At 40.0% G+C, this 27,434-nt stretch overlaps 1 protein-coding gene across 2 annotated transcripts in view; it reads right to left on the reverse strand.

Moving 5' to 3' along the window:
* The window catches only part of LOC139571038 (NLR family CARD domain-containing protein 3-like), a 388,726-nt gene that overhangs the window by 350,320 nt on the left and 10,972 nt on the right, over window positions 1-27,434 (reverse strand). The window contains exons 9-10 of one of the 2 annotated variants that reach the window (XM_071393642.1): window positions 24,036-24,082; window positions 22,436-23,621 (exon numbers count right to left, since the gene is read on the reverse strand). The exons of the other annotated variant lie outside the window; for it this stretch is intronic. Coding sequence (XP_071249743.1) covers window positions 23,071-23,621; window positions 24,036-24,082 — 598 coding nt within the window. The 3' untranslated portion in view covers window positions 22,436-23,070. Of the gene's footprint in view, window positions 1-22,435; window positions 23,622-24,035; window positions 24,083-27,434 lie in introns of those variants that run through there. 2 annotated transcript variants of the gene reach the window in all.

Consider the following 27,434-nt stretch of genomic DNA (forward strand, 5'->3'; position numbering starts at 1 on the left):
TTTTCTCCAGTGTGTCAGCAAGCTCCTTCTGGTTCATTTTCCTCACCGACTCTGATCTCCTCTGTTCGTTTCTGTGGACAAAACATTTAGGGATGGTACACACACACAGGGAGGGAATGTTGTGTTTGTTTAATATCGTTTTTAGGACTATGAAAATTGAAAAAAGTATTAGCCTACAGATTATGAAAACAACCTAAATAAATTACTAAATGGGAGAGGAGAAATTACTAGAGACAGTGTTGTTTAACTCCTGACCATGAAAGATATTGGTGTGTTTTCTCACTGTCTATCACTTCATGGTTTCATTTCAGAGAGTATTCGGAAAGTATTCAGACCCCTTGACTTTTTCCACATTCTGTTACATTACAGACATATTCTAAAATGATTAAATTGCTTTTGTCACGACTTCCGCCGAAGTCGGCTCCTCTCCTTGTTCGGGCGGCGTTCGGTGGTCAACGTCACAGGCTTTCTAGCCATCGCCGCTCCATTTTTCATGTATCCATTTGTTTTGTCTTGTTCCCTGCACACCTGGTTTTCATTCCCCAATCAATCCATATGTATTTATTCCTCTGTTCCCCATCATGTCTTTGTGTGAGATTGTTTGTGTTACGTGTGTATTGTTGACGCGCCAGACTGGCTTGTTTTTCCCGTGTTATTTTTCACGAAGATGTTTATTGTTAAACATAATTCTTGTGAATGTTTTGCGCGTTTGGCACTTTTGCCTAAATAAAGTGTGCGCTTGTTCACAAATCTCTGCTCCCTTGAACCTGACTTCGCTACCAGTACGCACACATCTGACATATTTTTTTCTCATCAATCTACAAACAATACCCCATGAAGACAAATCAAAAAGAGGTGTTTTGAAATGTTTGCAAATGTATTAAGTATTCAGACCCTTTGTTATGAGACTAGAAATTGAGCTAAGGTGCATCCTGTTTCCATTGATCATCCTTGAGATGTTTCTACAACTTGATTGGAGTCCACCTGTGGTAAACTAAATTGATTGGACATGATTTGGAAAGACAGGCCTGTCTATATAATGTCCCACAGTTGACAGTGCATGTCAGAGCAACAAAACAAGCCATGAGGTAGATGGAATTGTCCATAGAGCTCCGAGACAGGATTGTGTCGAGGCACAGATCTGGGGAAGGATACCAAAAAATGTCTGGAGCGTTGAAGCTCCCTAAGAACACCGTGGCTTCCATCATTCTTAAACCAAGACTCTTCCAAGAGCAAAATGAGCAGGGCCTTGGTCAGGTAGGTATATATATATATATATATATATATATATATATATATATATATATATATATACACACTGCTCAAAAAAATAAAGGGAACACTAAAATAACACATCCTAGATCTGAATGAATGAAATATTCTTATTAAATACTTTTTTCTTTACATAGTTGAATGTACTGACAACAAAATCACACAAAAATGATCAATGGAAATCAAATTTATCAACCCATGGAGGTCTGGATTTGGACTCATGGAGGTCTGGAGTCACACTCAAAATTAAAGTGGAAAACCACACTACAGGCTGATCCAACTTTGATGTAATGTCCTTAAAACAAGTCAAAATGAGGCTCAGTAGTGTGTGTGGCCTCCACGTGCCTGTATGACCTCCCTACAATGCCTGGGCATGCTCCTGATGAGGTGGCGGATGGTCTCCTGAGGGATCTCCTCCCAGACCTGGACTAAAGCATCCGCCAACTCCTGGACAGTCTGTGGTGCAACGTGGCGTTGGTGGATGGAGCGAGACATGATGTCCCAGATGTGCTCAATTGGATTCAGGTCTGGGGAACGGGCGGGCCAGTCCATAGCATCAATGCCTTCCTCTTGCAGGAACTGCTGACACACTCCACCCACATGAGGTCTAGCATTGTCTTGCATTAGGAGGAACCCAGGGCCAACCGCACCAGCATATGGTCTCACAAGGGGTCTGAGGATATCATCTCGGTACCTAATGGCAGTCAGGCTACCTCTGGCGAGCACATGGAGGGCTGTGCGGCCCCCCAAAGAAATGGCACCCCACACCATGACTGACCCACCGCCAAACCGGTCATGCTGGAGGATGTTGCAGGCAGCAGAACGTTCTCCACGGCGTCTCCAGACTCTGTCACGTCTGTCACATGTGCTCAGTGTAAACCTGCTTTCATCTGTGAAGAGCACAGGGCGCCAGTGGCGAATTTGCCAATCTTGGTGTTCTCTGGCAAATGCCAAACGTCCTGCACGGTGTTGGGCTGTAAGCACAACCCCCACCTGTGGACGTCGGGCCCTCATACCACCCTCATGGAGTCTGTTTCTGACCGTTTGAGCAGACACATGCACATTTGTGGCCTGCTGGAGGTCATTTTGCAGGGCTCTGGCAGTGCTCCTCCTTGCACAAAGGCGGAGGTAGCGGTCCTGCTGCTGGGTTGTTGCCATCCTACGGCCTCCTCCACGTCTCCTGATGTACTGGCCTGTCTCCTGGTAGCGCCTCCATGCTCTGGACACTACGCTGACAGACACAGCAAACCTTCTTGCCACAGCTCGCATTGATGTGCCGTCCTGGATGAGCTGCACTACCTGAGCCACTTGTGTGGGTTGTAGACTCCGTCTCATGCTACCACTAGAGTGAAAGCACCGCCAGCATTCAAAAGTGAACAAAACATCAGCCAGGAAGCATAGGAACTGAGAAGTGGTCTCTGGTCACCACCTGCAGAACCACTCCTTTATTGGGGGTGTCTTGCTAATTGCCTATAATTTCCACCTGTTGTCTATTCCATTTGCACAACAGCATGTGAAATGTATTGTCAATCAGTGTTGCTTCCTAAGTGGACAGTTTGATTTCACAGAAGTGTGATTGACTTGGAGTTACATTGTGTTGTTTAAGTGTTCCCTTTATTTTTTTGAGCAGTGTATATATATATATATATATATATATATATATATATATATATATATATATATATATAGTACAAATCAAAAGTTTGGACACCTACACATTCAATGTTTTTTCTTTATTTTTACTATTTTCTACATCGTAGATTAATAGTGAAGACATCAAAACTATGAAATAACACATATGGAATCATGTAGAAACCCCCAAAAAGTGATAAACAAATCAAAATATATTTTATATTTGAGATTCTTCAAATAGCCACCCTTTGTCTTGATGACAGCTTTGTACACTCTTGGCATTCTCTCAACAAGCTTCACCTGGAATGCTTTTCCAACAGTCTTGAAGAAGTTCCCACATATGCTGAGCACTTGTTGGCTGCTTATTATTGGTGTCCTTTAGTAGTGGTTCCTTTGCATTAATTTGACCATGAAGGCCTGATTCACGCAGTCTCCTCTGAACAGTTGATGTTGAGATGTGTCTGTTACTTGAACTCTGTGAAGCATTTATTTGGGCTGCAATTTCTGAGGCTGGAAACTCTAATGAACTTGTCCTCTGCAGCAGAGGTAACTCTGGGTCTTCCATTCCTGTGGCGGTCCTCAAGAGAGCCAGTTTCATCATTTCGCTTGATGGTTTTTGCGACTGCACTTGAAAAAACTTTCAAAGATCTTGACATTTTCCGCATTGACTGACTTTTATGTCTTAAAATAATGATGGACTGTCGTTTCTCTTGCTTTAGCTGTTCTCGCCATATATGGACTTGGTATTTTACCAAATAGAGTAAAATAAGTCCTCAACTGGCAATTTCATTAAATACTACCATCAAAACACCAGTCTCAACGTCAAGAGTGAAGAGGTGACTCCGGGATGCTGTCCTTCTAGGCAGAGTTCCTCTGTCCAGTATATGTTATTTTGCCCATCTTAATCTATTTTTTTTTGGCCAATCTGACATATGGCTTTTTCTTTGCAACTCTGCCTACAAGGCCAGCATCCCGGAGTCGCCTCTCCACTGTTGACGTTGAGTTTTTATATATACTATATGCCATTGGATGAGGTAATGTTTTGGTACTAAGAAGTACCAAGAACGAGATTAGGACCTTGTCTAAAGAGACCAAACTGAACGATAATTTATAGCTAATGCTATCTGGCTATGGGATACTCCTCTTTCAAGTAAAAGGTTCTTTGTAATGTTCCTAAGATCTGTGGTTCGTCATGCGAGTTGAGAGGAGTGTATCTTGGCTATAAAAGATACTAAGTATTCTTTTGTAAGGAACTCAGAGAATTAATTTATAGACACTGAATTGATCTGAGAGTCAAAGGGCTATGGTGAAGCTCATAAAATTAAAGATGGACTTTATAATATAACTCTGACTTGTGTGTGGATTGCTCTCTCATCATTTAGTAATACAGGAAATTACCACGACAGATGACTAACGTAACCACCAGGGATATGGCTTTTTGCAGAATTATTTTTCCATTTGCAGAATCTTCCCTTGCTGAGCCTGGCTTCCACAAAGTATCAGCAATCTGCAATTCCCAATGAATGGGGCTAGTTTGACTGCACCTATCTCTTTCTCTATGGCATTGGTTAATCAGATAGGGTGTAAATGAGGCCCTGTGGTCTTATCAAACACCATCCCCACTTTCCACTCTGACACATTGCTTCCTATCTTGGTCCTCGTTATGCTTTCTTTACTAGACGCTCCACTGCTTTCTGTTTCATGATCTCTCTTCTTCCTATGTCTTTCCTCTACAGACCATTCAGATCCTTGACCCTCATCTTCCTGCTCCATATCATGAAAATTGTCACCCATATTGAGCACATTCCAGCACAGCTGTCCAACCTTTTCTGAATTTCCTCTACTTCGTCTCGCTGCCATTTCTGATCATCCCGCTAAACCCTACTGCCAGTGATGGAAATTGGTCATCCAAACTTCCCCAAAGATTTCTACTCTCTCTGGTAACTTTCTAAACTGAGGTTTTCACAACATCAGACACCTTTCATTTGAACACTTGTTTTTACTTTTTGCTGGTCAGCACTAAAGCCAATGTCATAAATCCAATCTATTAGCTACAATGTGTCTTCTTAAAATGTTAAACCTAAACTTAACCACACTGCTAAACTTATGCCTAGGGTTGTAGTGCTCGAGTCCGGTCTCGAAACCACATATTGGTGTCGGATACATTTGCACTCGGCCTTGACTCGGTCTCGTACAGTGAGGACTTGTAATTTCTTCCCGAGACCAGCAGAGTAAATAACTAAGAATTATCAGCTTCCATTCAGTCAGCGCATAAATCCGCTTCGCCTGGCCAAACATATACACTCCTTTCTTAAAACATTATCTTTCTTAACGTCCTTTATATCTATTATAGACATGTTAATACAGTGGTGAAGCCATAGGTCTTCAGTGTGTAACAGGTTAGTACAGTGGTGAACCCATAGGTCTTCAGTGTGTAACAGGTTAGTACAGTGGTGAAGCCATACGTCTTCAGTGTGTAACAGGTTAGTACAGTGGTGAACCCATAGGTCTTCAGTGTGTAACAGGTTAGTACAGTGGTGAAGCCATAGGTCTTCAGTGTGTAACAGGTTAGTACAGTGGTGAACCCATAGGTATTCAGTGTGTAACAGGTTAGTACAGTGGTGAACCCATAGGTCTTCAGTGTGTAACAGGTTAGTACAGTGGTGAACCCATAGGTCTTCAGTGTGTAACAGGTTAGTACAGTGGTGAACCCATAGGTCTTCAGCATGTGACAGGTTAGTACAGTGGTGAACCCATAGGTCTTCAGTGTGTGACAGGTTAGTACAGTGGTGAACCTATAGGTCTTCAGTGTGTAACAGGTTAGTACAGTGGTGAACCCATAGGTCTTCAGTGTGTAACAGGTTAGTACAGTGGTGAACCTATAGGTCTTCAGTGTGTAACAGGTTAGTACAGTGGTGAACCCATAGGTCTTCAGTGTGTAACAGGTTAGTACAGTGGTGAACCCATAGGTCTTCAGTGTGTAACAGGTTAGTACAGTGGTGAACCCATAGGTCTTCAGTGTGTAACAGGTTAGTACAGTGGTGAACCCAAAGGTCTTCAGTGTGTAACAGGTTAACAGTGTGTAACAGACTTCTAAACTTGAAATATAAAATATCCTTATTCATGTTACTGAGGGAGATACTACTACGGGTAATGCAGAACATTTAAGTTCTGTCAGAACTTGTTATTGTTAGACGTAAGGTATCCCATGGAAAGGAGAAGGCCACAGCCTGGTTTCAGTTGTTGGGTTGTAACTTGAAACCCTTGCTACACCAGAAGGTAATGGTTATCTTTAGGAGGATTGTATATGGTAGGGTCAATGGTGGTTGGATAAGAAGTATGGGCCTGGGAAGTTACTAAGTAAGGGAAAGGCAATCACATGGTTGCGGTCACTGATAAGGGTGGATAGCTGTGGATTAGTAAGAGATGGGGGCCGAGGTCAGGTCAGGTCACATGGGGGAGAAGAAACAGTTTAATACCCGTATCACTTAAATTCCTGCCTAGCAACAGAGATGTATTGGCTGTCCAGATGTGTAAGGAGTAGACTCAGCATAGGAGGAAGTTATAAAAATATGTGCTTGTATAAATATGTCTTATGCAGCTGTGTAAACCAGTGGGTGAATAAACTTGGTTTGAGCTTTACTAGTCGTCCGTGAGTTTTTACTCCGTTAATTTAGAACCTAACAGTCCCAATCATAAGAACACAAAAACACAACCATTAACCATTTCCCAATCGAAAGGTACAACTATTACTTCCCATTGCAAAAAGTATTTTGAACTACTTTGCAGATATGAAGCAAACAGATAATCATAATATTGTAACGCTCGTCTTTAGGTGGAAGAGAGGAGGACCAAGGCGCAGCGTGGTGAATGTTCATGATGTCGAATTTTAATGATATCCAACAAAACAGAACACTGACAAAATACAAAATAACAAAACGACGTGAACAGACCTGAACTTGAGAACATAAACCATGAATGCACGAACAGGAAGGAAGGAAGGAAGGAAGGAAGGAAGGAAGGAAGGAAGGAAGGAAGGAAGGAAGGAAGGAAGGAAGGAAGGAAGGAAGGAAGGAAGGAAGGAAGGAAGGAAGGAAGGAAGGAAGGAAGGAAGGAAGGAAGGAACAAACGAACGAAACGAACGAAACGAAACGAAACAGTACCGTGTGGCGAACAAACACAGACACAGCAACAATCACCCACAAACAAACAGTGAGAAACAGTCTACCTTAATATGGTTCCCAATCAGAGACAATGACAAACACCTGCCTCTGATTGAGAACCATATCAGGCCAATACAATGAACCCAACATAGAAACACATAACATAGAATGCCCACCCAGCTCACGTCCTGACCAACTAAACAAGGCTAAACAAAGGAAATAAGGTCAGGAACGTGACAAATATCAGTCAAAAATATCAAATTCACACTTTATGCTACAAAACCAACTTCATAAAAGGTTTTTTAAAAATCGGTTCTATTTGACTCAACATTCCATAACGTACAATAAGGCTGTTGGCAGAATAGATGGAAACAGTTTGATGCATGATTAATATAATTCACCAATAATTCCCCAAAATATTGCTAGCAGATTGTAATTTACAGCTGGTCTGGTAATTTGTTTCCTGCCTCCATTCTGGATTTAATAAATTGACTTAATAAAGGTTTCACTAGTCACTTTTAACGCCACTTTAATAATGTTTACATATCCTACATTACTCATCTCATATGTACAGTTGATGTCAGAAGTTTACATACACTTAGGTTGGAGACATTAGAACTAGTTTTTCAACCACTCCACAAATTTCTTGTTAACAAACTATAGTTTTGGCAAGTCGGTTAGGACATCTACTTTGTGCATGACACAATACATTTGTCCTTCAATTGTTTTACAGACAGATTATTTCACTTATAATTCACTGTATCACAATTCCAGTGGGTCAGAAGTGTCCATAGGCTAAGTTGACTGTGCCTTTAAACAGCTTGGAAAATTCCAGAAAATTATGGCATGGCTTTAGAAGCTTCTGATAGGCTAATTGACATCATTTGAGTCGATTGGAGGTGTACCTGTGGATGTATTTCAAGGCCTACCTTCAAACTCAGTGCCTCTTTGCTTGACATCATGGGAAAATCAAAAGAGATCAGCCAAGACCTCAGCCAAGAGATCAGCCAAGACCTCCACAAGTCTGGTTCATCCTTGGGAGCAATTTCCAAACACCTGAAGGTACCACGTTCATCTGTACAAACAATTGTACGCAAGCATAAACACCATGGGACCACGCAGCCATAATACCGCTCAGGAAGGAGACGCGTTCTGTCTCCTAGAGATGAACGTACATTGGTGCGAAAGTGCAAATCAATCCCAAAACAACAGCAAAGGACCCTATGAAGATGCTGGAGGAAACAGGTAGAAAAGTATCTATATCCACAGTAAAACAAGTCCAATATCGACATAACCTGAAAGGCCGCTCAGCAAGGAAGAAGCCACTGCTCGAAAACCGCCATGAAAAAGCAAGACTACGGTTTGCAACTGCACATGGGGATAAAGATTGTACTTTTTGGAGAAATGTCCTCTGGTCTGATGAAACAAAAATAGAACTGTTTGGCCATAATGACCATCGTTATATTTGAAGGAAAAAGGGGGATGCTTGCAAGCCGAAGAACACCATCCCAACCGTGAAGAACGAGGGTGGCAGCATCATGTGGTGGGGGTGCTTTAGTGCTGGAGGGACTAGTACACTTCACAAAATAGATGGCATCACGAGGTAGGAAAATTATGTGGATATATTGAAGCAACATCTCAAGACATCAGTCAGGAAGTTAAAGCTTGGTCGCAAATGGGTCTTCCAAATGGACAATGACCCCAAGCATACTTCCAAAGTTGTGGCAAAATGGATTCAGGACAACAAAGTCAAGGTATTGGAGGGGCCATTACAAAGCCCTGACCTCAATCCCATAGAAAATTTGTGGGCAGAACTGAAAAGGTGTGTGCGAGCAAGGAGGCCTACAAACCTGACTCAGTTACACCAGCTCTGTCAGGAGGAATGGGCCAAAATTCACCCAACTTATAGTGGGAAGCTTGTGGAAGGCTACCCGAACCGTTTGACCCAAGTTAAACAATTTAAAGGCAATGTTACCAAATACTAATTGAGTGTATGTAACCTTCTGACCCACTGGGAATGTGATGAAAGTAATAAAAGCTGAAATAAATCATTCTCTCTACTATTATTCTGACATTTCACATTCTTAAAATAAAGTGGTGATCCTAACTGACATAAGACAAGACATTTTTACTAGGATTAAATGTCAGGAATTGTGAAAAACTGAGTTTAAATGTATTTGGCTAAAGTATATGTAAACTTCCGACTTCAACTGTATATACTGTATTCTATACCAACGTCTACATCTTGCCTATGCCATACGACCATCGCTCATCCATATATTTATATGTACATATTCTTATTCATCCCTTTACATTTGTTTGTATAAGACAGTTGTTGTGAATTTGTTAGATTACTTGTTAGATATTACTGCACTGTCGGAACTAGAAGCACAAGCATTTTGCTACACTCGCATTAACATCTGCTAACCATGTGTATGTGACCAATAAAAATTGATTTGATTTGGATTCACTGTTTCAGTTTCAGGGAAACAATATTCTGGACAAAAACGGACAAATGTAACTAACGCTGGTAATGTCAATACAACCAAAATAGAAAAGGCAATGATCACAAGTCAATCATAACGTGGCTAATAGGCTAGCATATACGTTTATGTAGTACGCTAAAAACATGGAGCCTAACGTTAGCTACATAGCTAGCTGCTAGGAGGATGTCATACCATTGGAGGAGTGGGTGAGTGACTAACTTTTCGTTTTTGGTGGCTGTACACAGCTAGAGATGCAGGTGTCATTTGGTTAGCTAGCAAGAACTTGAACGACTGTTATTCAGTTACAATATCTATTGCATTCACAAATGTATTCTGGCTATGTACTCTGATTTCAGAGCACTTTCGTCTGAGTTTGGCAGAGTGCAGGACAACTGATGAATTTACAAACGTGCAACACCCGCTGAATATGACCGGTGTCAGTAAACGTAGGCAACAGAATGTTATAGTTAGTCAAGAATGCTCTAGATAACATGTAAACAGCCTGACCAACTCTGCTATGGTGAGTAAAATGGTCAGAGTGAGGTGTTCTCTCATTGGTGTCTGGAAGTAGCTAGCTAGCAAGCTAGCCAACTTTAGCCAGTTTGCTTGGTTGGGACAAGTATGCATTGGCAGGCAAGCTGCAGAAGGATGAGAAGGCTAAAATTCCCCATTGTTTATCAGTGCAATTTTGACGGCAAACAGCTGAAAAAGTTTCAGAGGGTTTATCTAATGTTCCTTCGTTAGATTTGAGCTAAACTTGCTCTGGCTAGCATTGTTGTTAATCTTGTTGATGTACATAACTGAGAGAGAGAGAGCCTACCTTTTCATGGTTGTTTGAACAATAGGACTGTAAAAGTTCCCAAATATAATAGGACTCCTGTGGTGTTTGCATATTTGCAGAAATCCATTCAGGTGTATTTTGTGGCTTTTGGTGAATGCGTTCTAGTGATCTAAAGTTGTGCTGTTGCAACTGCTTGTAAACACACAGTCCAGTTCAAAGTGAATGATGGCAGGCCTGTGTTGCAAATGGCTTATATGTATAAAGGCCTACTGTAGCTCTGATTGGCTATTACGCACCAGTCTGTGTAGACTCCGGTCCTGGATGAGACATATTTGGTTTTATTGACTGCATTGTCTATTAATTGTCAAAATGCACGGCCACTTTACCACTCTATATTGCAGTAGATTTTTCACAAATGCCTTACTATACGTAATTCCCAAACATTTAAAGAATTTATGAAAACCTGAAAATGACCACATCTAAGTGGTCTTTTGTCTCTTGTCAGATGTTATTATTATTATTTTTTAAATGTAAGTGTAATTTTCTTCCTGAGCGTGTATATGAACAGTTTTTATTAGATTTCATGTTGCTAAAATGCTTTCAGTTCCACTTTAAACACAACAATGTTTCACACACGTATAAGTTATTTTCAAAAAGGTGTTTAAAAACTGCAAGTGCGCTGCAATAAAGAACTCCAGATTATGATAATTTGAAACTTCTTGTTGAAAGTTATTCTTGAGAATGGAGAAGCAAACAAATTAGCAACAACATCCTCTTTGATAACACCTGCTGCAACCGCTGCAAACTAGCCGACAACAAAAGATAGCTAGCTTGACCGTGGGAAAACTACTGCTCGCTATTGCGTTATGACCTGTTGGCCTTCAAGAAGGTAGATGTTTCCATAAATTTTTGTAAATATGGTCCCAGATTAAGTTAAAATGTGATTGGTTGATTCCACTGTCACTTCAAAATCTTGCCCTAATATAGTTGAATGGCAGATGTCTTTATCTAGCTTCTGATGGCTTAGCCAATGGCTGACTAGATTTATCTCCCCATAGACCGGCAAAGAAAAATCCTGATTGGATCTTTTTTTCTCTTCAGTGTTAACCCCTTCCTTTCGAACAAAATCTGAAGAGATTAAATTAGAACATAAGACTATCATGATCATTATTAATATCATAATATTATTATAATCATTATTTAATAAATCCTTAGCCCTTCACAGAAGGTGTAGAAGGCCCATTGTTCCCCACTGTGTTTGGTTAGTGTTATTTTGTAGAGAGGCTGTCACGCCCTGACCTTAGAGATCCTTTTTTATGTCTCTATTTTGGTTGGTCAGGGCGTGAGTTGGGGTGGGGATTCTATTCTATGTTCTATGTTGTCTATTTCTATGTGTTTGGCCGGGTGTGGTTCTCAATCAGAGGCAGCTGTCTATCGTTGTCTCTGATTGAGAAACATACTTAGGTAGCCTTTTCCCACCCGTGTTTGTGGGTAGTTGTTTTCTGTCTTTGTGTCTGCACCAGACAGAACTGTTTCGTGTTGGTCTATTTTTTGTTATTTTTGTCTTAGTGTTCATAAATATCATGAACACGTACCACGCTGCGCTTTGGTCTTCCTCTTCTTCAAACAGCCGTTACAGAGGCTCAATTTTCCTGCATTTTTTTTCACTTTTCTGAATGTCTAAAGAATCAATGTGTTCTTTTGAATTATGAACACAGAAATACTGGACATTTTGAACTCTTATTATGGTGGTGATTTGACAAAATTGCAATCATGGTCTTGAATTGGACTCGCATTCATCAATACGCGCTAAATTCACCCGCACAGCTGATTTAATTTGCAACCAATATTGGTCACCTCATTACTGCTCCTTAAAAGATGTTTGCAACCAAAAAAGTGTTGCAAGATATGTTTTCCCTCTGGTTAATGTCATCACAATTACCTAGTCCTTTTTTAACAGACTAAGTGTGATTTATCTGTTTGACAAGCATTCCGTACAATAGAAATAAAGTATTTCCTTGTTACCACGATAAATCTACTGTGGCAATTTACCCAACACTTTGTATGAATGGAAACTAATGCTACTGACTGCTATTATTTATATCCAAAAGTGTCTGGTATGGTCAATTATTTTTAAGATAGAGGGTAACTAACCCAAGGCTGTCCATTTTTTAAATGTGTACCTACATCAAGTCAATCAGGGGATTGACTTATTTGTGCCAGAAGCGTGTGGGCCGGAATCTGAAGGCAGCTGCTCTAACCACTAGAACACCCCAGGCCACTATTTAACTTAACTTTGAGTTTATTCGTAACCATAGGATAGACTTGACACTTGTATGTAGTAACCTAGCGAGGACCCATATCTATCTTGTGTTATTAAGCTATATAAGAAGACGGTTCTTAATGTTTATGGTTGCATTTCAGATACATTTTTGTACATTTGAATGTTGCAGTAACAGGACCTAGGCCTAGTGTTTGAGCGCGCAAAAGCGAACATAATAATAGCAAGTCTAATCCCGATGACTGGACTGCATGGAGAGAAAGAGAACTGCTCGTTTTCTGCCACTCACAAGGCTTTTTGGAAATTCTGATGCATTTTTTCCTGACAAAAAAGTGATCAAGTTAAGATCCAACATCTGTAGCTTTCACCTGGTCAGTACATGTCATGGAAAGAGCAGGTGTTCCTAATGTTTTGTACACTCTGTGTACAGCATTTCGCCAAAAAAAAATCTAAAATCTATTAATTAAACATCTGAGAACAGTAATATTGAAGGTACCCATAAGCAATCATTTCTGATAAAAAGTAAAAGAAAAATGTGATATTTTTTTTTAGATATAGCTTTTTGGAAATTAACTTCATTAATTCTTCAACGAAATTGTCATCTAATCTCTTAAATGTTATTATTTTTTAAATTAAACCTTTATTTAAGTAGGCAGGTCAGTTAAGAACAAATTCTTATTTACAATGACGGCCTTCTCCAGCCAAACCCGGACGACGTTGGGCCAATTGTGCGCTGCCCTATGGGACACCTGTACACGGCCGGGTGTGATACAGCCTGGAGCTTTGGTGTCATGTTCCCCAGAGAGAATTGTTTTAGAGGCAGGGCGCCCCACTTCACTCTCCCCTGAGAAACTCATTTTAGAGCACTGACCCCTAAACAGAGATCCAGCATATTGGTTGTGGTTAACACAGTGACAACTAATTATTGAATGTAAGTTGTTCCATTTTATTCATTATCTCTTAGAAATTAAACATTTTCTAACAGACACATCCAAACAGTCAGGTGATTTAATGCATCACATGAACACGTAGTCATGACTGATATTTTTCACCTCTTCTAACCCTAACCCTTCACATTAACCCCAAACCCTAACCCTAATTGTAACCCTAAACTTAATTGTAACCCTAAGTCAAAAATAGTATTTTTCCTTGTGGGGACCGGCGAAATGAACACACGTACGCAAATTTTCCTTGTTTTACTATCCTTGTGAGGACTTCTGGTCCCCACAAGGATAGTAAAATCTCTCAACAATATGTTTGTCTAATATTGTTTTAGGACTATGAACATTTTAAAAGGATTAGCCTATGTATTATATGAAGACAACAAAAGGAAATGGGGAGGAGAAATGACTAGAGACAGTGTTGTTTAACTCACTGACCATGAACCATGAGTTCTTCTTACCTTTGTCCAGTAGAAAAGTCTCCATCTCTAAACATTATAGGAAGATCCATAGACCGGTCACTCTTCATGGACACACAGCTGGGTACAGGGGAGGCTGGTCTCTCCTGCTTGATTGGGCTTCAACACAACAGAGACAAATATATATATTTTTTGCATAATGCTGTATATCTGCCTCAGTCACAGAGAAGTAACTAGTACTGCTACAGTAGGTTTAAAACAGCCAAATGTAACTAAGAACTACATTTGTTATGAAGAACTGTACAAATGATACAATTGTCATCAAAATGTAAAAAATTTATTTTTTAAATCAATATGAGATCTGTAGTTAAATCTTTTACATTTGAGATGTTAGTAATTTAGCCGATGTTCTTATCCAGAGCGATTTACAGTAAGTAAGTAAGGATACGAACATTCCATTCAAGCAAAATTAAGCAAATTAATATATAGCATTTTGCCCCAAAATACACATTTTAAATCTATGAATAAAAATTCTGAGAAGAGTAATATTTTACACACACGAAGGTACCCATAAGCAATCATTTCTGATGAAAAAACAAATGTGATTTTTTTGTGGGATTTAGCGTTATCGAAATAAACTCTTCATAAATTCTTAAACAACATTGTCATCTCACCTCTTAGCTTTCGTGTCTAGTTCACCAGAGAGACTCATTTTAGAGGCAGGGCCCCCCTCCTCTCTCTCCCCAGAAAGACTCATTTTAGAGGCAGGGACCCCCTCCTCTCTCTCCCCAGAAAGACTCATTTTAGAGCACTGAGCCCTAAACAGAGATCCAACATGTTGGTTGTGGTTAACACAGTGACAACTAAACAGAGATCCAACATGTTGGTTGTGGTTAACACAGTGACAACTAAACAGAGATCCAACATGTTGGTTGTGGTTAACACAGTGTCAACTAAACAGAGATCCAACATGTTGGTTGTGGTTAACACAGTGACAACTAAACAGAGATCCAACATGTTGGTTGTGGTTAACACAGTGACAACTAAACAGAGATCCAACATGTTGGTTGTGGTTAACACAGTGACAACTAAACAGAGATCCAGCATCTTGGTTTTGGTTAACACAGTGACAACTAAAGAGAGATTCTACATGTAGTGGTTAACACAGTGACAACTAAACAGAGATCCAACATGTTGGTTGTGGTTAACATAGTGACAACTAAACAGAGATCCAACATGTAGTGGTTGTGGTTAACACAGTGACAACTAAACAGAGATCCAACATGTTGGTTGTGGTTAACACAGTGACAACTAAACAGAGATCCAGCATGTTGGTTGTGGTTAACACAGTGACAACTAAACAGAGATCCAACATGTTTGTTGTGGTTAACACAGTGACAACTAAACAGAGATCCAGCATGTTGGTTGTGGTTAACACAGTGACAACTAAACAGAGATCCAACATGTTGGTTGTGGTTAACACAGTGACAACTAAACAGAGATCCAACATGTTGGTTGTGGTTAACACAGTGACAACTAAACAGAGATCCAACATGTTGGTTGTGGTTAACACAGTGACAACTAAACAGAGATCCAACATGTTGGTTGTGGTTAACACAGTGACAACTAAACAGAGATCCAGCATGTTGGTTGTGGTTAACACAGTGACAACTAAACAGAGATCCAACATGTTGGTTGTGGTTAACACAGTGACAACTAAACAGAGATCCAACATGTTGGTTGTGGTTAACAGAGTGACAACTAAACAGAGATCCAGCATGTTGGTTGTGGTTAACACAGTGACAACTAAACAGAGATCCAACATGTTGGTTGTGGTTAACACAGTGACAACTAAACAGAGATCCAGCATGTTGGTTGTGGTTAACACAGTGACAACTAAACAGAGATCCAACATGTTGGTTGTGGTTAACACAGTGACAACTAATTATTGAATGTCAATTGTTCTCTTTTATTCATTATCTCTTAGAAATAAAACATTTACTAACAGACACGTCCAAACAGTCAGGTGATTTAATGCATCACATGAACATGTAGTCATGACTGGTAGGTTTCACCTCTTCTCCATGTAGTGGAAATAATAATAATAATAATAATATCTCACTTTCTCTTTTAATCATTTCACTCATTCCAGTGTGTTGCCTTGTTCAACAGCTATGCTATTATTATGCTATTAATAAATATAATTCATAATAACAATGTTAAGAAAAGTATGTTCAGTGTTTTTATACCAAATTACACAAGAAACAGGAAATCATTGTAATTTTGAAAAGAACAAATGTTCTGATATTCTGTCAGATGATTTAGAACTATGAAACATTAACATTTTTACAAATGGTAAAATAACCAGATATACAAATCATATAATATGATAAATGAACAATATGTTTTTGAATTTGACTTGCCTACGCCCAGTTAGCGCCATTTTGTATGATTGAACTGTCACGTACCTGTCCCAGGTGAAATGGACTGTTAGATCTGAGTGTTTTACTGTCATTCACTATACTAAAATAACACCATACATTTAATGTCCCTACACACTTTACAATAATCCCTGGGAAGATTCTTACCTTGTAGCCGAATTCACAACCAGAACATGTCAAGTCATTGAGATATTTTCCGTTGTGCTGAGAGAGCACCTTCCTGATGACAAGTGTCTCTGTATCTGTGTTCTAGGTTCAGTTGATCTTTGGATGCAATAATGCAATAATATCAGGTCAAAGTCTAGCGACACAACACCATAGTATATCATAAACATAACATTACCTTTGGCCAGTAAAGGCCATGGCATACGATAACATGTATAATCATTATGTGATATCCAGGTTCATACTATAACATGTAGAATCATTATGATGATCCAGGTTCATACTATAACATGTAGAATCATTATGATGATCCAGGTTCATACTATAACATGTAGAATCATTATGATGATCCAGGTTCATACTATAACATGTAGATTCATTATGATGATCCAGGTTCATACTATAACATGTAGATTCATTATGATGATCCAGGTTCATACTATAACATGTAGAATCATTATGATGATCCAGGTTCATACTATAACATGTAGATTCATTATGATGATCCAGGTTCATACTATAACATGTAGAATCATTATGATGATCCAGGTTCATACTATAACATGTAGATTCATTATGATGATCCAGGTTCATACTATAACATGTAGAATCATTATGATGATCCAGGTTCATACTATAACATGTAGAATCATTATGATGATCCAGGTTCATACTATAACATGTAGAATCATTATGATGATCCAGGTTCATACTATAACATGTAGAATCATTATGATGGATCCAGGTTCATACTATAACATGTAGAATCATTATGATGATCCAGGTTCATACTATAACATGTAGAATCATTATGATGGTCCAGGTTCATACTATAACATATATAATCATTATGATGATCCAGGTTCATACTATAACATGTAGAATCATTATGATGATCCAGGTTCATACTATAACATATATAATCATTATGATGGATCCAGGTTCATACTATAACATGTAGAATCATTATGATGGATCCAGGTTCAACATATCTCTAACTTTGAAGTATACAATGGGGTCCCACATTATTGACACCCTTGATAAAGATTAGCAAGAATGACTGTATAGAATAAATAATTCAAATAGTGAGCTACACTACTGGTCAAAAGTTTTAGAACTCATTCGAGGGTTTTTCTTTATTTGTACTATTTTCTACAATGTAGAATAATAGTGAAAACATCAAAACCATGAAATAACACATATAGAATCACGTAGTAAACAAAAAAAGTGTTAAACAAATCAACATATATTTGATATTCTTCAAATAGCCACCCTTTGCCTTGATGACAGCTTTGCACACTCTTGGCATTCTCTCAACCACCTTCATGAGGTAGTCACCTGGAGTGCATTTCAATTAACAGGTGTGCCTTCCTACTGTAATAGTTAATTTGTGGAATTTCTTTCCTTCTTAATGTGTTTGAGCCAATCAGTTGTGTTGTGACAAGATAGGGGCGTATGCAGAAGATAGCCCTATTTGGTAAAATACCAAATCCATATTATGGCAAGAACAGCTCAAATAAGCAAAGAAAAACGACAGTACATCATTACCTTAAGACATGACGGCCAGTCAATACGGAAAATGTCAAGAACTTTGAAAGCTTATTAAAGTGCTTTCGCAAAAACATTCAAGCGCTATGATGAAACTGGCTCTCATGAGGACAGCAACAGGAATGGAAGATCCAGAGTTACCTCTGCTGCAGAGGATAAATTCATTAAAGGTACCAGCCTCAGAAATTGCAGCCCAAATAAATGCTTCACAGAGTTCAAGTAACAGACACATCTCAACATCAACTGTTCAGAGGAGACTGTGTGAATCAGGCCTTCATGGTCGAAATGCTGCAAAGAAACCACTACTAAAGGACAACAATAATAAGAAGAGACTTGCTTGGGCCAAGCAACACTAGCAATGGACATTAAACCGGTGGAAAGTTGTCCTTTGGTCTGGAGTCCAAATTTGAGATTTTTGGTTCCAACCGCCGTGTCTTTATGCCCAGAGGTTTTCTCCTCATGTGTATTTCCCACCGTAAAACATGGAGGAGGAGGTGTTATGGTGTGGGGGATGCTTTGCAGGTAACACTGTCTGTGATTTATTTAGAATTCAAGGCACACTTAACCAACATGGCTCCCACAGCATTCTGCAGCGATACGCCATCCCTTCTGGTTTGGGCTTAGTGGGACTATCCTTTGTTTTTCAAGAGGCCTGTACCTTACCTGCCCTAAACTCTCCCCTGGCCCCTTACACTAAGTCTGAATTTGTCCTGCTAGGATTCTTTTTACTGTTGTTTTATTTCTTTACATAACTACACACACACAGACAACATTTTTCCCCACTATTGGTTAGAGCCTGTAAGTAAGCATTTCACTGTAAGGTCTACACCTGTTGTATTCGGCGCACGTGACAAATAAACTCTGATTTGATTACATATCTTACACTACTCATATCACATGTATATACTGTATTTTATACCATCTACTGCACCTTGCCTATGCCGCTCGGCCATCGCTCATCCAAATACTTATATGTACATATTCTCATTCACCCCTTTAGATTTGTGTGTATAAGGTAGTAGTTGGGGAATTGTTAGATTACTTGTTAGATATTACTGCATTGTCGGATCTAGAAGCATAAGCATTTCGCTACACTCACATTAAACATCTGCTGACCATGTGTATGTGACCATTAACATCTGCTAACCATGTGTATGTGACCATTAACATCTGCTGACCATGTGTATGTGACCATTAACATCTGCTGACCATGTGTATGTGACCATTAACATCTGCTGACCATGTGTATGTGACCATTAACATCTGCTAACCATGTGTATGTGACCATTAACATCTGCTGACCATGTGTATGTGACCATTAACATCTGCTAACCATGTGTATGTGACCATTAACATCTGCTAACCATGTGTATGTGACCATTAACATCTGCTAACCATGTGTATGTGACCATTAACATCTGCTAACCATGTGTATGTGACCATTAACATCTGCTAACCATGTGTATGTGACCATTAACATCTGCTGACCATGTGTATGTGACCATTAACATCTGCTGACCATGTGTATGTGACCATTAACATCTGCTAACCATGTGTATGTGACCATTAACATCTGCTGACCATGTGTATGTGACCATTAACATCTGCTGACCATGTGTATGTGACCATTAACATCTGCTAACCATGTGTATGTGACCATTAACATCTGCTAACCATGTGTATGTGACCATTAACATCTGCTAACCATGTGTATGTGACCATTAACATCTGCTAACCATGTGTATGTGACCATTAACATCTGCTAACCATGTGTATGTGACCATTAACATCTGCTAACCATGTGTATGTGACCATTAACATCTGCTGACCATGTGTATGTGACCATTAACATCTGCTGACCATGTGTATGTGACCATTAACATCTGCTAACCATGTGTATGTGACCATTAACATCTGCTAACCATGTGTATGTGACCATTAACATCTGCTAACCATGTGTATGTGACCATTAACATCTGCTAACCATGTGTATGTGACCATTAACATCTGCTAACCATGTGTATGTGACCATTAACATCTGCTAACCATGTGTATGTGACCATTAACCATCTGCTGACCATGTGTATGTGACCATTAACCATCTGCTGACCATGTGTATGTGACCATTAACATCTGCTAACCATGTGTATGTGACCATTAACATCTGCTGACCATGTGTATGTGACTATTAACATCTGCTGACCATGTGTATGTGACCATTAACATCTGCTAACCATGTGTATGTGACCATTAACATCTGCTAACCATGTGTATGTGACCATTAACATCTGCTAACCATGTGTATGTGACCATTAACATCTGCTAACCATGTGTATGTGACCATTAACATCTGCTAACCATGTGTATGTGACCATTAACATCTGCTGACCATGTGTATGTGACCATTAACATCTGCTGACCATGTGTATGTGACCATTAACATCTGCTGACCATGTGTATGTGACCATTAACATCTGCTGACCATGTGTATGTGACCATTAACATCTGCTGACCATGTGTATGTGACCATTAACATCTGCTAACCATGTGTATGTGACCATTAACCATCTGCTGACCATGTGTATGTGACCATTAACATCTGCTGACCATGTGTATGTGACCATTAACATCTGCTGACCATGTGTATGTGACCATTAACATCTGCTGACCATGTGTATGTGACCATTAACATCTGCTGACCATGTGTATGTGACCATTAACATCTGCTAACCATGTGTATGTGACCATTAACATCTGCTAACCATGTGTATGTGACCATTAACATCTGCTAACCATGTGTATGTGACCATTAACATCTGCTAACCGTGTGTATGTGACCAATAACATCTACTAACCGTGTGTATGTGACCATTAACATCTGCTAACCGTGTGTATGTGACCATTAACATCTGCTGACCATGTGTATGTGACCATTAACATCTGCTAACCATGTGTATGTGACCATTAACATCTGCTAACCATGTGTATGTGACCATTAACATCTGCTAACCATGTGTATGTGACCATTAACATCTGCTAACCGTGTGTATGTGACCAATAACATCTACTAACCGTGTGTATGTGACCATTAACATCTGCTAACCGTGTGTATGTGACCATTAACATCTGCTGACCATGTGTATGTGACCATTAACATCTGCTAACCATGTGTATGTGACCATTAACATCTGCTGACCATGTGTATGTGACCATTAACATCTGCTGACCATGTGTATGTGACCATTAACCATCTGCTGACCATGTGTATGTGACCATTAACCATCTGCTGACCATGTGTATGTGACCATTAACATCTGCTGACCATGTGTATGTGACCATTAACATCTGCTGACCATGTGTATGTGACCATTAACCATCTGCTGACCATGTGTATGTGACCATTAACCATCTGCTGACCATGTGTATGTGACCATTAACATCTGCTGACCATGTGTATGTGACCATTAACATCTGCTGACCATGTGTATGTGACCATTAACATCTGCTAACCATGTGTATGTGACCATTAACATCTGCTGACCATGTGTATGTGACCATTAACATCTGCTGACCATGTGTATGTGACCATTAACATCTGCTGACCATGTGTATGTGACCATTAACCATCTGCTGACCATGTGTATGTGACCATTAACATCTGCTGACCATGTGTATGTGACCATTAACATCTGCTGACCATGTGTATGTGACCAATAACATCTGCTGACCATGTGTATGTGACCAAAATGTTTTTATTTGATGTCTGCCCAATGTGTTACTGCCTAATGACTCTTCACTCAATTTAACATACAGATAGAGAAGGATTTGGCTTGCCGGCCCAAGAGCAGCCAAGAAAATGGTTGCCCTAAGATGGCAAGCCCCACACACTCTTCCATCATCAATGGATTCATTTATTAATGGATATAACTGATTTAAAATGTCAAAATCTCAACTGCATGGTGCAAAATCAGAGAATATTAACATATGGACTACAACACTTGGCAGTATAAATCATTACTTTAATATATGCACATAAGTAAGAAGGTCCTGTGGGTGGGATGGAGAACGGGAAGGGGGGATAAATGTGTATTTGCGTAATGCAGGTTATTTGTTTTTGTTTGTCTTGTCAATCACAAAAATATAAAAACTTGATCACAAACAACAAAAACATTCTACAGACAACAATATTTACAAACACCAAGAAGCCCAATAATAACAAGATCAATGATTTGTAAATGAAAACAGTTTTTACAACACAGTGTTGTGATTCATTATATTAATGAAAGACTCTAGTTGACAATGTCTGTCAACTCAATGGTGTTTATTGATGAATATTTATAATCATTGTCATGTTACCCAGCAAGACACCAAAAATTGTCGCTTAAACAGAAGAGGGAAATAACAAAGAGTCACTGACAGCACCCAAAAGGAAACAGATGGGGTTTTAGGAGGGGTTCTGAAAAACAGCCATGGGGGTGTCCACTGAAAGATGACTAGCAACAACAACTGGAACCTAAAAGACACCCACCATGAGACCCACTAAATTCACCAAGAAGAGGTAAACAAAAGAAAATCCCAAAGACAGGAAGCAAACCAAAAAGTGAAGCAAATCTAAAACAGGCAAGATCAGATAAAGGATTGTTTTCTAGAAATCAAAATGGGGAGCGCCAACTAAAAACGTTGACCCTCCAAATCTTCCAAGCCAACTGGAGCACTGGGCCAGCCACACAGGTGAAACATCACCCGACTAACGAGATGACAAGCCAGCACAGGTGTAACACATACTGACTAACGAGGTGACACCAATTGGTGCGCCCAACATGCTAATGTCCAACCTCAAATATTATAGAAAAAATAAACGAAAGTCTGTAACATATGTTTATACACTAGAGAGATATTCTACATTGTTGCTCCAGTGTGTCTTACTGAACATGACCAGGATTAGAGTGAAACATCATGTTGTGTTTGACACAGGGACACTGAGGAGTCATCCCAAACATAAAACCCTGGATAGAGGGGCTCAGTGAAAGTGGTGTAGAATGTGTACAGGTGGGTCAGTGTGTCAGAGGAGACTCTGTAGAAGGACAGAGTGCCGGCTGGCCAGTCCAGATACACTCCTACTCTGTGGGAGCTGGAGGAGGGGACGTCTATGGTAGTGGGATTATTATTATGCCAGGCAGTGTAACTGTTGTCATAGCAGTCCAGACTCCAGGACTTGTCATTGTATCCAATCACACAGTCATAACCCCTTCCTCTCCTGCTGATTCCTTTATATGTCACTCCTATATCAGCCCCTTTCCCACTCCACTCTACCTCCCAGTAACAGCGCCCAGTCAGACCCTCTCTACACAGCACCTGTTCCCTGTCCTGAAATCTCTCTGGGTGATCAGGATACGGCTGCTCCTCTCTCCTACATGTCACCTTTCCGTTCTCCTCAGACAGAGAGAGGTGTCTGTTTACTGTGTTTGGGTCCAGTGTGAGATCACAGGCATCTGATGGATGAAACCAGACATAATATTAGAAATCATCATCATTCACATTAAAATGTTAACTTACTTTTCACAAATTAATTTAATGTAGATTTTTCTAGGTGTCAAAAGGAGAAGTTAAGGTAACTTGAGGCTTGTTGAATGATCATAGGTAATACTGTACGGTAATATAAAACACACTTATTCTGATTAATTACACACACATTTCTAATGTAACACGAGCACGCCAAACACATACACAGACACACATTGTCAAAGCAACTCTTTCTAAACTTTGGTGTCCCTGATTTCTGCTTCTGTAGAACTACATATTATATTTAATATGACCAAGTAAGTAATGATGGTGGTCTTTGACTTTGACTTAACTTGAATTAAGACTTATTCTTAGTCATATTCTTCACAGCAGTCAACACTTACATTTTCTAAGCCCAGGCTTCATTCTGTTCTCTCCACCATGTTCCACACTGTAGTGGTAAGCAGAAGAACAGACAGTCATTGAGGGATACAGGTGAACTCACTCAGACACACACAGACACACACACACACACACACGTTCAGCACTTGTGTAACACAGTTTCTCAGGACCCCCGCAAGGTGGGAGTCCCCCCCCCCCCCCTAAAATAAAAACAACATTTAATGTATCAGCCAGACAGCAAATTAGGCCTATAGGCCAGGGACCATCAACTAGATTCAGCCTATAGGCCAGGGATCATCAACTAGATTCAACCTATAGGCCAGGGACCATCAACTAGATTCAGCCTATAGGCCAGGGACCATCAACTAGATTCAGCCTATAGGCCAGGGACCATCAACTAGATTCAGCCTATAGGCCAGGGACCATCAACTAGATTCAGCCTATAGGCCAGGGACCATCAACTAGATTCAGCCTATAGGCCAGGGACCATCAACTAGATTCAGCCTATAGGCCAGGGACCATCAACTAGATTCAGCCTATAGGCCAGGGACCATCAACTAGATTCAGCCTATAGGCCAGGGACCATCAACTAGATTCAGCCTATAGGCCAGGGACCATCAACTAGATTCAGCCTATAGGCCAGGGACCATCAACTAGATTCAGCCTATAGGCCAGGGACCATCAACTAGATTCAGCCTATAAGGCCAGGGACCATCAACTAGATTCAGCCTATAGGCCAGGGACCATCAACTAGATTCAGCCTATAGGCCAGGGACCATCAACTAGATTCAGCCTATAGGCCAGGGACCATCAACTAGATTCAGCCTATAGGCCAGGGATCATCAACTAGATTCAGCCTATAGGCCAGGGACCATCAACTAGATTCAGCCTATAGGCCAGGGATCATCAACTAGATTCAGCCTATAGGCCAGGGACCATCAACTAGATTCAGCCTATAGGCCAGGGACCATCAACTAGATTCAGCCTATAGGCCAGGGACCATCAACTAGATTCAGCCTATAGGCCAGGGACCATCAACTAGATTCAGCCTATAGGCCAGGGATCATCAATTAGATTCAGCCTATAGGCCAGGGATCATCAACTAGATTCAGCCTATAGGCCAGGGATCATCAACTAGATTCAGCCTATAGGCCAGGGACCATCAACTAGATTCAGCCTATAGGCCAGGGACCATCAACTAGATTCAGCCTATAGGCCAGGGACCATCAACTAGATTCAGTCTATAGGCCAGGGACCATCAACTAGATTCAGCCTATAGGCCAGGGACCATCAACTAGAGTTAGCCTATAGGCCAGGGACCATCAACTAGAGTCAGCCTATAGGCCAGGGACCATCAACTAGATTCAGCCTATAGGCCAGGGACCATCAACTAGATTCAGCCTATAGGCCAGGGACCATCAACTAGATTCAGCCTATAGGCCAGGGACCATCAACTAGATTCAGCCTATAGGCCAGGGATCATCAACTAGATTCAGCCTATAGGCCAGGGACCATCAACTAGATTCAGCCGCGGGCCGATTTCTTGAGCGGATGGTCGGGGGGAACATAATTACAAATAATTAATAGATTGCAAATTGACCGCAAGAAGCCAAAAACAGATAAGATGTTTGGCTAAAAGATAATAATTTCAAACCTCGAACTGGTGTCCGCTAAAGATGATGATCTGTTTGCATCTGCCAGTATATTGGTTGTCCAATATCCAGACGACCTGTCCTCAGAGCTTCCTATACAATGAATCTTTTCTGTAACGTGTTGAGTCCCGCAGTTCAAGTTGTTACAGAAGTGCTGTATATGAAGCACCACTTATAACTTTTGTCAATAGGGGGCGCTGTTAGAACTTCCTCTTTTTTTGCATCTCCAAATTAAACTGCCTCGTACTCAATTCTTGCTTGTACAATATGCATATTATTATTACTATTGGATAGAAAACAATTTCTAGTTTCTAAAACAGTTTGAATTATGTCTGTGGGTGACCCAGAACTCTATCTGCAGCGAAATCCATGACAGGAACTGCGAAGGTCTGAAAAATAGTCTCTGTTCTCAGATCAGTTTTAAGCTCTGTGTATATCCTATGACCCGAAATGAACTGCACCCGCCTTCCCCTGGATGTCAGTAACCAATGAGAAGTGGAATGGGCGCTCTACGTAGCTGTCGGAGTTTATAAAGCCGGAAGGAACGAGACTATCTTTCTTTTTCTCGTTCGTCATGGCGCAAGGCAAGACCTCAGGATGAAATTTTGGAACGCTCAGTTATCGACCAGAGATGTATCCGTCTGTAATTTAATTAAATATAGGTGTTAGAAACATCATAACGAAGTTATTTGAAACCGATTTATATCAGTTTATGCGAGTATAAATAGTATATTGCTATTTTTCTGAATTTCCTTAGTATTGCGTTTGATGATTTGGGCACGTGTGTGCCGTGTAGCTATAGTTAGCTGCTAGTTTCGAAGTTGAGGAGGTCGTTTTACAACAAAGCAACGATTCTTTTGGAGAAAGGACACTTTGCCCAAGATACTGATGGAAGCTCGTCCAAAAGTAATAACTATTTATGATGTTATTCCGTATTTATGTGGAAAAATGTAATAGTGTTTGATCACCATGTTTGCAGGCACTGGTCTGGCTGCAACGCACACTATATGTCTAGTAACGTTAATTTTAAAAATCTAACACAGCGATTGCATTAAGAACTAATTTATCTTTCAATTGGTGTCCAACTTATATTTTTTAGTCAAGTTTATGAATAGTTTTTTTATTATATTAGGCGCTTCTCCAATATGGCGCCGGCCAGAATGCATGCAATGTTTTTACAGATTACATTGTATAACCACGATTTATGCTGCTAAATATGCACATTTTCGAACAAAAGCTATATGCATTGTGTAATATGATGTTACAGGACTGTCATCTGAAGAATTCTGAGAAGGTTAGTGAAAAAATTAATATATTTTGGTGGCGATAACGTTATCGAACCTTTTGGCTGGATTCAATGCTGGGTGATGTTAGCTCATGTGGTATGCTAATATAACGATATATTGTGTTTTCGCTGTAAAACACTTAGAAAATCTGAAATATTGTCTGGATTCACAAGATCTGTGTCTTTCGATTGCTGTAGGCTGTGTATTTTTCAGAAGTGTTTTAGGATGATTCTTTTGGTAATTGACGTCGGTCTCTGTAATTATTCCGGCTGCTTCCAACGCTATTTCAGATTGCAGCTGCAATGTAGAAATGTGATTTATACCTGAAATATGCACATTTTTCTAAAAAAAACTATCCTATACCATGAATATGTTATCAGACTGTCATCTTATGAAGTTGTTTCTTGGTTAGTGGCTATATATATATCTTTATTTAGTCGAATTAGTGATAGCTACTGATGCA

The sequence above is a fragment of the Salvelinus alpinus genome, chromosome 1 (genome assembly GCF_045679555.1).
Source record: "Salvelinus alpinus chromosome 1, SLU_Salpinus.1, whole genome shotgun sequence".
Classification (NCBI taxonomy): Eukaryota; Metazoa; Chordata; class Actinopteri; order Salmoniformes; family Salmonidae; genus Salvelinus; species Salvelinus alpinus.